This window comes from Crocodylus siamensis, chromosome 1 (genome assembly GCF_052110815.1).
Source record: "Crocodylus siamensis isolate JL-2025a chromosome 1, ASM5211081v1, whole genome shotgun sequence".
Taxonomy (NCBI): Eukaryota; Metazoa; Chordata; order Crocodylia; family Crocodylidae; genus Crocodylus; species Crocodylus siamensis.
Genome location: NC_143395.1, coordinates 137,957,206 through 137,971,729, shown reverse-complemented (window position 1 = coordinate 137,971,729; position 14,524 = coordinate 137,957,206). Strand labels below are relative to the sequence as shown.

At 49.3% G+C, this 14,524-nt stretch overlaps 1 protein-coding gene across 1 annotated transcript in view; it reads left to right on the top strand.

Annotated features, from left to right (window-relative positions):
* Window positions 1–5,387: 5,387 nt before the first annotated feature.
* The window catches only part of EGLN1 (egl-9 family hypoxia inducible factor 1), a 46,663-nt gene continuing 37,526 nt past the window's right edge, over window positions 5,388–14,524 (top strand). Inside the window, exon 1 of the mRNA XM_090044012.1 lies at window positions 5,388–6,353. Within this exon, the coding sequence (XP_089900138.1) occupies window positions 5,583–6,353 (771 nt within the window). The 5' untranslated portion in view covers window positions 5,388–5,582. The remainder of the gene's footprint in view (window positions 6,354–14,524) is intronic.

Sequence of the window (14,524 nt, the reverse complement as noted above, 5' to 3'; positions counted from 1 at the left end):
GCAATGGTCTTTTGAGTCCAAATTAATCCCAAGGATAATTATTGTCCCAAGGTAAATTTATATGATACTGCTTTTTTCTTAACCCTGCTGAAAGCTGCAACACCTCAAGTTTATGTGGCTCTTACCTTTATTATGCAATATTCATCAAAGCATAAGGCAACACACAGCACTACCATCAGAGAGAAACTCTAGTGTTATAGGCCTTAGTAGTTTACTGCAGAGGTTCCTAAACTTTCTTATTGAGTACCCTCTTCCAGATTTACTAGCTCCCTGTGTACTCCGACCAGCATACAGCTTATATTTTAACCTCTTAAATGCCAATTATTATTATTATTATAATGAAACTTACATCTGCCATTACTCATTTTCTCCCATGTACCTCCTCCTGGGACGTCTTGCATACTCCCAGGTGTACATATACCACAGTTTGGGAACCCCTGATGTATAGGATTCCTTAATATAACTGAGCGATTTGCCCATGGTAACAAACAAAATCTGTGGCCAAGCAGGAAGTCAAGCCTAATCTCCCTGGTCTTAGGCAAACCATCAGACAATTCATCATGGCTTGTTATGACAGAGATCCATCCCCGGGTCTGTCAAACGTAGGCCTGACCCTCTGTCTCTGAACTATCCACCCACCTATCTTTCCTGCCACACCTTGCTAGAACAATAATTATGGTATTACTCAGGCAAGAGGCCACCCACTTACTACCACAGTGCTAGGGGTCGCTATCCACCGGTTCAAACCTCCCCTCTCAGATGGTATATAACTGTTGGCCTGCACCACCCTGGTGCTGGGGTCTGATCACCCCCCTGGTACTGGGGTTTTGCACAGTAGTGTGCCTCAATGAGGCCTCTTCCTCCCCAGATAGCCTCAACCCAGTCCACTGGATAAAACAATAACATAAATATGCACCGCTGGGCTATAACATAATACAAGTCATAAAAGCCACACTCTGGCTCCTTAAGAACACCAAACTGCTCCTCAAGCATTGAGCACCCCCCAGCTCTGGGTACCTTATAGGCTCCTAAGCCTCATTAGCCACAGCATTCTTCCTGCCATGCAGGAGCTCTCTTCCCCTGGCCACTTGCGAGAACCCTCCTCCTACCACCCTGGGCCCTGGAGTTTATGTGCCCAGAGGCCTAGCCCCTTCCTGCCAGCTGACTGGCTTGGGTCCTTGTGCTGCTATTAACCCCTACCCTCCTGGTGCTCGGTGTTCCTGTAGACTCAGGTCTTAAAGGGGCTGCTCTGCCTCTTAGTAACGGGGCTAGTGTTCTCTGTTACACTTAATCTACTTCCATCTAATCTGACATCCGGGCCCCCTTAGATGTCATCTTCTGAATTTGAATTTGATATAGGGCAAAAATGACTTAGTGTCAACAGCAAACAACAGCAATGTCAACAGACCAGCCGGTCTGGAACACAGATTTAACCTCTTCGTACCCAAGACACCCAAGGCTGGGGTCTGTCTTTTCAGCCTCATTTTATAATGTGTGGCGTATCTCAGTTGAAAGAGTTGTTTGGTGTTACTGCAGATATCCTTTTGTTAGGGCTGAAGATTCTGAGGCCTTAAGCTTAAGGGATGCCATGAACTTTAAAACTATTTTGAATAAGCTGTCTCGTGGCAGTTGCGATTGTTCCACTGTCCAAAACTCTTTCAAAAATCCTTCCCTGTCTTCTCCTGGCAGGTGAAAGATTTGCCCAGCCAGAAGGGAAAATTCGCAGTATAGACCAGAAACCACAGTGCGATTACATGAAACCAAGGAAATATAATCCCTCCCCACACACACACACATACACTCATTTTTTATGTCACAGCAGCTTGATGTGCCTTTTCTATCTTCTTTCTAGCAGTAGGGGAAGGGTGCTAGACAAAGGGCAAAGTGGATGGAGCTTGGCCAAGGGCAGGCAATTATTCCAGCTGGAGGGCTGCTAAATGAGTTTTGGTGAGCTGTCGAGGGCCGCAAGGGTAGCCCCGCCCCTTGACAGGTGCTCCACCACTGGTAACCACTGTGGGACCAAAGTCCTGCCCCTAACCTCTGACCTTTGCCCACGGAAGTCCCTCCCCCTGCCCCCCAGAAGTACTTCTTTTGGGAGGAGGGTTGCTATCTTTGAACCAGAAAACCACCCCCCAAATCATACACTAAAAGTTAAACACCTACTATACCATATTTTAAATTTATTACAAAAATATCTGTGTCATGATTTGTGTTTGCATACTGCAAATAGAGATGATTGCACAATAACTAAAAAATAAAGTCTGGGCGCCGCACTTCAAGAGGGATGTGGACCGCATGGAGAGGGTCCAGAGTAGGGCCACCCGCATGATCAGGGGGCAGCAGGGCAGGCCCTATGAGGAGAGGCTACGGGACCCGAACCTGTTCAGCCTCCACAAGAGAAGGCTGAGTGGGGATCTAGTGGCCTGTTATAAACTAGTCAGGGGGGATCAGCAGGCATTGGGGGAGTCACTGTTCCCCCGAGCACTGCCAGGAGTGACCAGGAATAACGGTCACAAGCTGGCAGAGGGTAGGTTTAGGTTAGATATCAGAAGGCGCTACTTCACAGTCAGGGCGGCTAGGGTCTGGAACCAACTTCCAAGAGAAGTGGTGCTGGCTCCTACCCTGGGGGTGTTTAAGAGGAGGTTAGATGAACATCTTGCTGGGGCCGTTTGACCCCAGTATTCTTTCCTGCCATGGCAGGGGGTCAGACTAGTTGATCTGCTCAGGTCCCTTCCTACCCTAGAAACTATGAAACTATTGTGGGGGGGTATATGGTGGGGTGTGGAGGTGTGCATGTGGGGAATTGCCAGGGGGTGTGGTTGTGTGTTGGAGGCAACAGGGTATGTTGGGGGGGTTAATGTGTGTGGGGGGCTTGTGTGGGCAGGGTGTGGGTCCGTGGGGTTTGTAGGGTGCACAGCCCTGCCAGCAGCAGCAGCAGCAAGCGGCAGGTGCTCAGGGTGCTCATGGCCTGTGCAGGCACTGCCACTTGATGTGCCAGTGCTGCACATGGTGGCGAGGAGCCCAGCCCAGCCCAGCCCATCTGCCACTATAGCATGGGGCTCCGTGTGGTGCATGTGCGGCTCTGTGCCAGTGGGGGAAGCCCACGCAATGCGGCCGGCTGCCTTCCCTACCCGCTGCCATGCCGGTCCCAGGACTCCACTGGGAAGCAGGGGGTAGGGCTCCATTGCAGAGAAGACACCCAGGTCCATCGTATAGGGCTTCCCACGTGGGTGCAGAGCTGCACATACACTGAATGGAGCCCCATGCATTAGAGACAGGCCAGCCTGGCTGCACTCACCACCATGTGCAGCGCTGGCCAGAGCTGTGCACCACTGGGCGGCAGTGCCTGCACAGGGCACAAACACCACAAGCCGGAGGGGCTGTGCACCATGGAGGGAGAGTATGGGGGCGTTCCTAGATTCCCCCAACCTTCCCTCACACCCACACCCTGCCCACATGGACTCTGTACTCTCGCTGGCCCTCTAGGTACCAGCTCTGCACTGCCACCAGCCCCATGCTCCACCCCCGCCTCTGGCCTGCTGCTTCCCTGCCTGCTGCCCGGAGCCAGTAGGATGCTGGGAAGCCAAGGAGGTCCCCCAGGGGCTGCAGCAGTGGCAGCCCCACCAGCCCTGTCCCAAAGCTGAGTGCTGGATGGGCCCGGCCCTTCCATGCAGGCGGGTGGAAGCAAGGTGTGTGGGCTGCAATGGGTACAATTAGTTGGTGGGTGCCTATGGGCTGGATTAAATTGCCTATCGGGCCAGATCCAGCTTGTGGGCCATATTTTGCCCACCCCTGAACTACACTGTTCTCAGTGGTGGCAGCCAAGGAGGAGCAATGGGCCTAAGTGGCAGCAAGGTTAGCTTAGGAGGAAGAACTCATCACAAGGAGGGCAGTGAAGCATAGAAATGGGGTACTCAGAGAGGTGGTGGAATCACCACCATCATAGACACTGAGAGAGGACCTCATCTCGTTCAACTGCCCGCTCAAAGCAGGACCATCCCCAGCTAGATCATCCCAGCCAAGGCTTTGTCCAGCCAGGCCTTAAAAACATTCAAGGATGGAGAGTCCCCAACCTCTCTGGGCAGCCTGCTCCAGTTCTTCACCACCCTCCTGGTGACACAGTTCTTTGCATCCACGTGAAATGTCACTTGACAGAAGTAGAGATGGGCTGGGTTGCGGCATCTGTCCCCATGGAGAATATCCGTAGAGGCTTTGAAGCCCTACAGAGGTGGGAGACAAAGCCTTGGCTAGGCTGAGAGGCATGGGACTCTCCAGCTTGGACAAGCAAAGGCTCACGGGGGGACTTGGTGGCAGCCTATAAGTACACTAGGAACTGGGATAACATCTGTTCACCAGAGTACCCCAAAGGAAGATGAGGCCTAATGCAGGGGTTCCCAAACCTGGGGCCGCGGCCCGGTGCTGGGCCACGAAGGGTTGGCTGCCGGCCTGCAGGAGGGCTGGCTGCCAGACTGGAAGCGATCCTGGACTGGCAAACCGTGGACTGGAAGTGACTGGCATACTGCAGACTGGCGGCCAACCCTTTTTTATACCGCATATAAAAAAGCATTGGCTACGTGCCCACAGTATGCCAGTCACCACCGGGCCGCTGTTTGCCAGTCTGCGGTCACTTCTGCTCTGTGGCTTGCCGATCCATGGTCACTTCTGCTTTGTGGTTTGCTGGTCCTCAACATAAAGATGTTGGTAACCCCTGGCCTAATGGTCACAAACTGCTGGAAGACCGTTTTAGACTGGATATAAGGAAAATCGTCTTTACCATCTGAGCACGGGCGACGCCACATAGGGGGTGCATGAGGGTGCCACCGACACTGCTGCAGTGTCTGTGGGCGGTTGCCGATCACCACTCGTCACCCGCCACTGCCTAGACTGCACTTGGTCCCTGCTCGCTGCCACCATGCCCCTGCTGCTGACACTGGTGGCCACCATGCCTCAGGAGGCACGGGGCATTCATGTGCCTGAGTCTGCAGAGGCAGGACTAGACCCCCTCAGAAGTGGCATGCGTACCTACTCCGGACGCCTTTGAGACACACTCGGATGCTTATTTATGTCTCTGGCGTGACCAGACCCGACCCCACCTGGCTTCCTAGCCCTTGGGCAGGCGGGGGCTGTGACACCTAGCCCCTCACGTCTGTGGAACCCGCGGGCGGGCGAGCTGAGCACGGCCTGCCTCCACTCCCGGCGGCCCAGGCGGATTTTTTGGGCCCGGCCGGAGAGCCTGGTGACAGTCAGGAGCGCGGCTCGCACCACACGCGTCCCACGACGCGCAGCCCCTCGCTGCCCGCCGGGCGGAGGCAGAGGCCGAGGCCGAGGCCGGGGCGGAGAGGGGGCGGGGCCGCCTGACGTCCCAGGCTGGAAGTGGCGTACGTGCAGAGCGGGCAGAGGCAGTGGCGCCTCCTCCTCCTCCTCCTGCTGCTGCTCCCGCCCTCCCCGATGCAGCGGCCGTAGCGCGGAGCCGCAGCCGTGCGTGCGGGCGCCCCGAGGCCGGCCGGCCGCGCCCCCCGCCGGCAGCCGAGGCGGCGGGCAGCCATGATGCAGTGAGGCGGCCCGCGGGCGGCGGGGAGGACATGGCCAATGACAGCGGCGGTGGCGGCGGCGGCGGCGGCGGCGGGGCGGACGAGCGGGACCGGCAATACTGCGAGCTCTGCGGGAAGATGGAGAACCTGCTGCGCTGCGGCCGCTGCCGCAGCTCCTTCTACTGCAGCAAGGAGCACCAGCGCCAGCACTGGAAGAAGCACAAGCTGTTGTGCCGTGGGGCGGCAGGGGGCGCCGCCGAGCCCGCGCCCCCGCCCCAGCCGCAGCTGCCTCAGCCCCAGCCCCAGCCCGCCAAGGAGCCGGCGGCTGCGGCCGGCAACCACCACGTGGGCCAGGCCGAGGCCGAGCTGTACCGTGACCGCTCCGAGCTGGGCGCGGCGGGCGGCGCCGCGGCTGGGGCTGGGGCCGGGGCCGGGGCCGGGGCCGGCGCGGGGGGGCCGGCGGCGCTGCGACCCAACGGGCAGACCAAAGCGCTGGCGCCGCAGCGGCTGGCGCTGGAGTACATCGTGCCCTGCATGAACAAGCACGGCATCTGCGTGGTGGACGAGTTCCTGGGCAAGGAGGTGGGCGGGCGCGTGGCGCAGGAGGTGCGAGCGCTGCACCACACGGGCCGCTTCACGGACGGGCAGCTGGTGAGCCAGAAGAGCGACTCGTCCAAGGACATCCGCGGCGACAAGATCACCTGGGTGGAGGGCAAGGAGCCCGGCTGTCACACCATCGGCCTGCTCATGAACAGCATGGACGATCTCATCCGCCACTGCAACGGCAAGCTGGGCGACTACAAGATCAACGGCCGCACGAAAGTGAGTGCTTCCCTCCGCTCACAGCCTGGTCTCTTCCTCTCAGCGCTTCCCTCTGCCCTCCTTTCCCGGCCTGTGGCTGAAGGAGCAGGGAGCTGCCCTGAGGCAGGGGGGCTGTTCGCTCACTAAAGACCCTCTGTGAGCAGCGCTGCGGGCAGTGTCAGGGCAGGACCCCTCACCCTTCAGTCCCTGGGGCTTCACCTGGGCTGTGCTGTTCTCCAGCCCTTGGCCTTCAGCTGGGCTGTGGTGTCCAAGGCCCCTTCCCAGGGCTTCCAAGTCCTTGGCCCTCTCTTGGGTCGTGGGGTCCCCGGGCACTCCAACCCCCAGCCTTCACCTGGGCTGTTGGGGCTCCTGTACACATGCACAGAAGCTGCTGTGACACGCCATAATTACAGTGCATCGGAGCAGGCTCAATTAATCAAGTCTGCTGGAGCATGGTAATTTCCGTGCTCCAACCAACTCCAGCATTATGTGCATCAGCATCCCCGCACTGAAAAATGGTGGCAGGGCACCGCTTTGAACTAAAGCTCATTCAACAAGCTTCAGTTCAAAGCGCCCTGCCACTGTTTTTCAGCGTGGAGATGCTGATATGCCCTGTGAAACTCCAGGTACTTTAATTAGCATGGCTGTCAGTCAGCTAATTAAAGTGCTCCCCTTGCCTCTGGGAGCATGTCTGCAAATGGGCTGTGGTGTCCTAGGGCCCTCCCCAGGGCGCTCCCACCCTCTGCCTTCACCTGGGCTGTTGGGGCTGCTATACATGCGCAGGGAGGCTGCTCTGACATGCTGTAATTACCGTGCTCCAGCAGACTCCAGTGTCGTGTATCAGCAGCCCTGCGCTGAAAAATGGTGGCAGGGGCACTTTAAACTAAGTTCAGAGTGCCTCCACCACCATTCTTCAGTATGGGGTGCTGACACGGGTGACACCCAGCACTCATTTAAGCACTACCCCTGCCTCCTGGAGCATGTCTGTAAATGGCCTTTGGTGTCCTAGGGCCCTCCCCAGGGTGCTCCAACTCTCAGCATAGGTGCAGCCCTGTTCAAAGACTGGGCATAGGTGGAGGAGTGGATAGTACTAGAAGCTGAAGTGTTCCCCTCCCTCCCCATCCTTGTGGCAGTGGTGCTTCCCCTTGAGGGTTGGGGCACTGTGGGTAGCTTGCTAGCAGCGTGGAACCTGTTCTGTGGCTGTGATCCTGTGGCTAGGGCTGTCAGCATTTTCCCCAAAGGCTGCCTTTCCACACGGATAGGTGAACATTATGTGATGAGCATGAAACTCCCACGGCAAAATCCTTGTCATGGGAGTGTAAGAAACTTGAAAAAAACAGCTGGAAGAGGCCTCGCATCAGCCTTTGGCTTCCCACCAGGAAGATCATTACAAAAGAGTGTCAAGGTCACAGTTGGGAGCAGTGTTTCATTGGAGGTGTGTGTGTGTGTACGTGTGTGACTTGTTCTGAACGTGACAGAGAATGCACAGTTCCTCTCGGGGAAAAACACATTTGAGATGATGAATCAATTGAACTCGCTATCCTTGGTTGAGAAGACTCACTTTGCTTCCCTCCACCCCTGTTTCCAGCAGCATTTGTCCAGTTTCTGTGTCTACTTTAGCTTATCAGTTCTAAAGTCATAATTCTCACTGATATTTCACTGAAATTCTCACATAATTCTCATGAAGACTTGCAACGTTATTTAGATGTTTGCTTGCTAAGTTTCTGCTTATTAGCTTTCAAGACTTCAGCATGTACACAAGACTCTCCCTTGCATTGCTACAGACCTCATTGGTGAGGTAAGGGGGAAAGACACTTTTAGACAGGTGTAGGCTGTGTATGTATGGACAGAAAATGGCCATTCCCTACACATTCTGGGGAGAACATATATTTATATATATATACACATACACACACACACTAGCCTATATATATGCTAGACTTCTTTTAAATTTGCCAAATACTGTAAGTACAACAACTTTTAATCCACAGGTATAAGGATGACTTTCAAAAAAAGCATCTAGTTTGCACTGGAATCCCCTGACAGCTTTGTTTCATACCCCACGCTAAAATGTGAGTGGTAATGGGAAGTGGTTTGAGATGTTTATCAATTTTGCTAAATACTTATTTATCCATTCATCTTTGTGTATAAGCCTTATATTTTCTCTCAGACACCAGTTCTCTGACTACATAATTAAGTTTCTTGTCATAACATCTTGCAACTCTTCTTTTTTCCTTCAGGTATTTAAAGGAATTCATAGCTTTTAGCAGGACATTGTAGGACATCTTTAGATTGATAAAGGACTAGCCATAAACACCTAATGCTTCTTCACACAAAGTTAAACAGTCATCTCTACAGAAATCCTTCTTAACTCACTAAGTCTTTGGGCCTATACACAAATGCTGAGGTTGCTCCAACATGCCGCAATTCCAGCCACGCTCTGGCAGCCTTCTGCATCTCGTGTATCGGTGTCCCCACACTTAAAAACAGTGTGGGGGGGCACTTGAACGAAAGCTTGTCAAACAGGCTTTCGTTCAAGTGTCCCCGCTGCCATTTTCAAGCATGGGGACACTGATGCACAAGATGCGGTGATGCTTTAAGTAGAGCAGCTCTTGGAGCTGCGCTTATTAAAGTGCCGCCCACCCCCACCTCCGGAACATGTGTAAGTGCTCTCTGTTCCAATATAAGGAAGCTAGTGAATTGCTAAGAACCATCCTATGTCTGTGCTGTTACAGACAGACTGTTGTTGCTGCAGCTGCAGAGCATCAGCTGGTGGGAAATTATGGGAGAGGAGAGGGGGAGACACTGGAAGGGGAAAAAAACATGGATTTGTTTTGGCTCCAGCAAATTAAATTGGCATCTCTGCTGAAGGAAGGTGTGCATACTTTTTTTTTAATGATTTGCATACCTTCAGGCTTTCATTACATTTGTGCGTGTGGGGGTGCTGTGTTAGGAAGTGCCACCTGGCGTGTTTTTATTGTTTCAGTTTCTGGTAGCCCCATAGGTTTGGATATTTTAAAGCAAAATGATTTCTTCCTCCTTCCCTATCTGCCCCCCATAAAGCATAAAATAATAGTTCTGCCAAGCTAGCTTCCTAAAATCTGTGCCATTGTTGGATTTAAATTTGGTGGCATGTTACATAAATGTGAACCCTGCATTGTATTTCTATAATTCAGTCCTCAGTTCTGTAGTTTACAGTGCATTCATTACGTGTTTGTTTAAAAATATGGAATTGGGGTTGTAGGAAGGAGAACAGTAACTGCTGAAGAATCAGGCCACTGGTACCTTGACTGCAGCATTTTCCCATCTTCAGGCAATGGCTGATGCTTGACAGTTTAGGGATAACATACAAGTCTACCCCAGAAATCACTTGGCTAATTGTGTAACAAAGTATCTCTTGCTAGGAGGTACACTGGCAAGAAAAAACCGTCTCCATAGCCAGCTCCAAAAGGTTGGGGGTAGGATTAAAACTGATTCACTCTGTTCCTGCCAAAATGCATGGGGATGTGATAAGGGGCACAACAGATAAAATACTGGAATTAGAGATGAGCTGTTATTCCCTATTAGGGGGAAAGCAAAAGAACAGGACAAGAGTGATACGGCTAGTGTTTAAGCTACTATTGGGTAAGTTTACTTCCCCCACCAGGAGCAGAGTAAAAGTAAGTGCCAGTCTTTCCGTTTAATTCATGAGTGGATTGTGGGAGAGAGGAGGGAAAAGCTCCTTTCCAAAAGTAGAAGGGATTGGTGGTGCTGTGAAGATTAATCTTTCTCTCCCAGGCCCTACACCTATGCAGAATTGCAGTAGTGCTGGTCTGCTGGGCCTTTACCTTGCTTTTTTCAGAGACCAGAAAAGTCATTGTAGTAAGCATTTTCAGTTATCTCCTGCATTCTTAATGTCAGGACAGGTGATGAAGATTTACGTTAGGTCGTTGTGGTTGGCCACCTTGCTTTTTGGCTTGTGGTTATTAGGTTTGGTTTGATCAGGGTAGAATGCCCATGTAATAAACTTTTTCAAGAAGTGCTTAGAACTATTTTTACACTAGCAGTATGCTATTGGTGGCGAATAGGAGTAGGATACCCATCTTTACGTACTGATCCAACTTTGAGTTGACCAAACATGCATGATAGCTGGCATAACATGTCACATCATGTTCTTTACATATTCTTCACAGTTTATGTCAACTGAATTTATAGCAAGCAGTCTGTATAACAAAATCTTGCCTTTCCATTCAGTCAGTGTGTAGGGGAGAGTGGTTTGGTATAATGGATTGTTTAGTTCGTGTGTGTATAAAGAAGTTTATGTCCATATTAATTACACTTCATAAAATACTGATGTCACTTAGTCCACATTGTGTATCATGGGATAAGGGCGATCCTCTCTGAGTTTGGTAAGGATAAGTGTTCAACTGCACTAGTATGGTGTTCGACAGTGTATAGCATACAATTACTTTAAGGCAGTTCAAGTAGCTTCTAGATTGGGGAGGCCAACTTACAGTGCAGGTGCCACAAGTTGTGTGGCATGTGGCAGATCGGGACAGGCAGAACAGTGCCATATAGGGTAGGGAGCAGAAAGCAGAGCTGTAGGAGAATGAGATTGGAGTGGCACTCGGTGAGGGTGTGGAGCTAACTAGTGGCTACTAGCCAGAAAGTTTGGCTCCCACTATTTTAGTTAATCTCTAAAAAGAACTTGTAAACTAAAGAGTTGGACTTCAGAATTTGCCTCTTCAATAATGATGACATCTTAACACTGAAATTGTAAAAGTTTTTAAGCAATAACCAAACATCTAACCTCTGTTTGGCATTTTCCTGGATCTAACCTTTATTTTGAGCAACATTGTAGTCTTTTCCTTATTTGTTGAACTCTAGCCCACACTTAGAAATCTGACTTGTTTTTGACTATGTGGTAAGAGTGGGTATAATGATTCAGAAGTTAAATTTTTTTATTGAAATGTTAACCTTTACCAGATCTAGCCCAAGCCCTGTAAGCATGCACATTCTGCCAGGAGAGAGAACAACTCATAAACAACTCCATGCCAACCGTAGTAAAAAGCTGGGAATGTTGAGTTTTCCTGTTGTTTCACTGCCTGAAAACATTTATAAAAGCTTACACTTCTGTTTTCTGTGCTTTTAGCTAAACAAAAAGGATCTTTTACAAAGTGAATGCATTGTGGAGTAAAAAAACAAATTACATTTAAATGGTTAGCACTATTAGGGGAAAAAAAGGTCTAAAGTTTTTAAGCAGCCGATTTCAGTAATGAAAAAAATTCAGCAGGCTATTGTGAGATACAAGGCACCAATTCAGACTTAGTCAAGGGTTACTTAACACCCTTACTACAACCCCACCTTGCCATTCTTTGAAGATTAAAAAAAAAAAGAGTAATCTTCATCCTTGTGGTCAGTGACCAGCAGGTGTTGCTTGAAGTGTTACACCCAACATCTACTATTCTGCGAGAGGCTGGGTTATTTAAATGGGAAACATTTCAATAGTTAAATGAAATCTATTTCAAATTTCAGCACTGGTTTAAGTAGCTCAGTGTAGATAACTCAGTTACTATAAAGCAATTTATGTTGGTAAATGATCAAATACAGGTTAAATAAGTGATTTTATTTTAAATCCATTTATGTTAGGGGTTTGCACTGGTTTATCTACATTCATTTTGGTTTTTTTAATTGGTCTAATTAAATAAATGCAACTTATTTTAGCCTGCATCAGGGTTATGCCAATATTGGTGTAGTAGCGTCTGTAAACAGAGAGAAGTAGTTAGCTCCCTTAGTCTGAAGTTAGGCAGAAGGCATGGTAGAGATGCACATTATAGACTAAATTGGAGATTGATAAGCTTTCATTAGCCTAAGCTTGCTTCATCAGATGCTGCATCTGTAAAGCCAGATCTTGTGCAAGCTAAGCATACAAATATATTCAATTTAACTATAACGCATTATCAGTTACGTATTCAGTACTTTTAGTGCAGCTTGCTACTGCTTTTGGTCATCTCCAAACAACCTTCCTTCCACTTGTTTGTGTTTTTAAACCTTTTTTTTCTCCCTTGTTGTAGATCAGAAACAGCCAATCCATGGCTTGTGTGCCACAAATGGCACAGGCAGCCTCTTGTGTGGGGCACATCACAGCAGCAGACTGAGCAGGGAGCATAGGGCAAGGAACAGAAGAGTGGCTGATGATCAGTTAGAGGAAGGGGACTAGAGTGACACTTGGGGAGGATGCAGGGCTCATTTGTGTCACAGCTGTCAAAAGTCTGGCCTCCACTGTTAGAGACCATGGTGTGTGTGCTTGTTTGTTTTTCCTCCTGCCATCTTCAGTGTCTGCCTTGTGTTCATCCACTCATTCTCTAGATCTCTTAGCTCTTCTCCCAAACTACTGTAATTGAATGTATTTTCCCCCTTCCTCTTTATCTATTGTCGTCATCCCCATTCCCCCCAACCCCCCATTTTCCTAACTAGCTTCTAAAGCAGAGGTGGGCAATTATTTCGGACAGAGAGCCACTTACTGAGTTTTGGCAAGCCATTGAGGGCCTCATGAGAGGCAGCCAGGGGCAGATAAATATAAATTTTCTAAATTTTTTTAGGGACCCCGCAGGCCAGATTGAATGGCTTGGCAGGCTGCATCTGGCCATGGGCCACATTTTGCCCACCCCTGTTCTAAAGGAATCAACCTGCTCTCCAATCTGGAGAGCCACTCGTTTCTGAGCAGTGCCTAGGTGAGGACCTATCTTCTTTTCTTTATCTTAGAGGCTGAGAAAAGGGAGGATGTTTGGGTCCTTTCTAGCATGCTTCTTCCCCTGCTTTGGGAACTTCTTATCAGACTTGGGCCTAGTAGTGTAGTTGTTGTAAATTTGAAGACCACTTTTCTCCAGCTTGTTTGGTTGCTAGGAGGTAGACTTGCTAATGTTCATTATTTATTTATCGTGTAACAATGCCCTATATTTATAGCATAGAGCACCTGTCATAGAACAGGGCCTTATTGTGGTAGCCACTATACAGACCCTTAACAAAGGCTTACCCAAAGCTATCTTGCTTTAATATGAGAATGAATGGGTGGTTTCCAGTTCATGCTTCTAGGTTTTTAGTTTCAGTCCTCTAACTCTAGTTCTTGTCTTTGTTATTGCTTGTAGCTTCCCAAGCAGCAGTGTATTGGAATTGCCTTTTTTCCCTTACTTTTGCTGCTGTTTGTGTTTCTGAATAGCACCAGAACGGTATCTGATAAAAATTTTCATATTTTTCTGTTTTCCCCACTCGTCCTGTGTGGCAGAGGCTCTGGAGTAGTCTTCAGACTTGGGCGTGATTCATACTTCTAATGTTAATTTTTGCCTTTGTATGATGTGGGAATTAAAGCTTTCATTTATTGAGAGAGAATCATTTTGTTGTAGCTGACTTGCAGATAAGATTCCACCAGGAATTAGTGAATTTTTCAAGTTTTAGTAATAGTTTCTTTGCAGTTCTTTAGTAGACAAGATTTCATGCCACTTTATTAGCAAAAATGCTGAGTTCTAATTAGAAATAAAAGGGAAACATAACCAGCCAATAGCATCTATCAGATACAGATGTATCAGACAAAGCAGGATGCTTGTAAGTAAGCAAGCAAGATATTTCTGCATGCTGGACGTGAGGAAGGAGAGCACAGATACGCTAGACGTGTATGGAGCTAATGAAAGGAAGAGATTTGGGGATCTTGTTCAATGGCAGAGTAACCAAAGTAAAGGGGAAATGTTTTACATAGTGAAAGCTAATGGAAACAACATTTAGAAACAGCAGTGGATTGGTGAATAATCTCTCAGGTTAGAGATCTGGCCTGATGCTATACCTCTGTTTATTATGGAGGTCTCTAGAGAATTCAAACATAGAATGCGCAGGAAGACCAAACTAGCCTGTCTCAATACAAGAAATGTTTTGAGGTACCTGAGCTATTCAGGAAAGCTTGCACTTCATCTTATCTATGCTGTGGGTTACTGTGAGACTCATAGCCTGTATAGGAGTTCGTAAGTAAGTCCAGTTAGTCTCCAAGGGCCTTGGTATTACTTTTACCATCACTAAATTCATTTCATCTTCTTTAGAAAGAATACATTAAGGAGTTTAACTAATTTGTGTTAGGTTTGACTATCCTTGTTGGGTAGTCACGAGTTGGTTTATCTCAGATGTTCAGGTTTGACTCGTCTTTCAGCGTCTGCTGCTCTTACGGG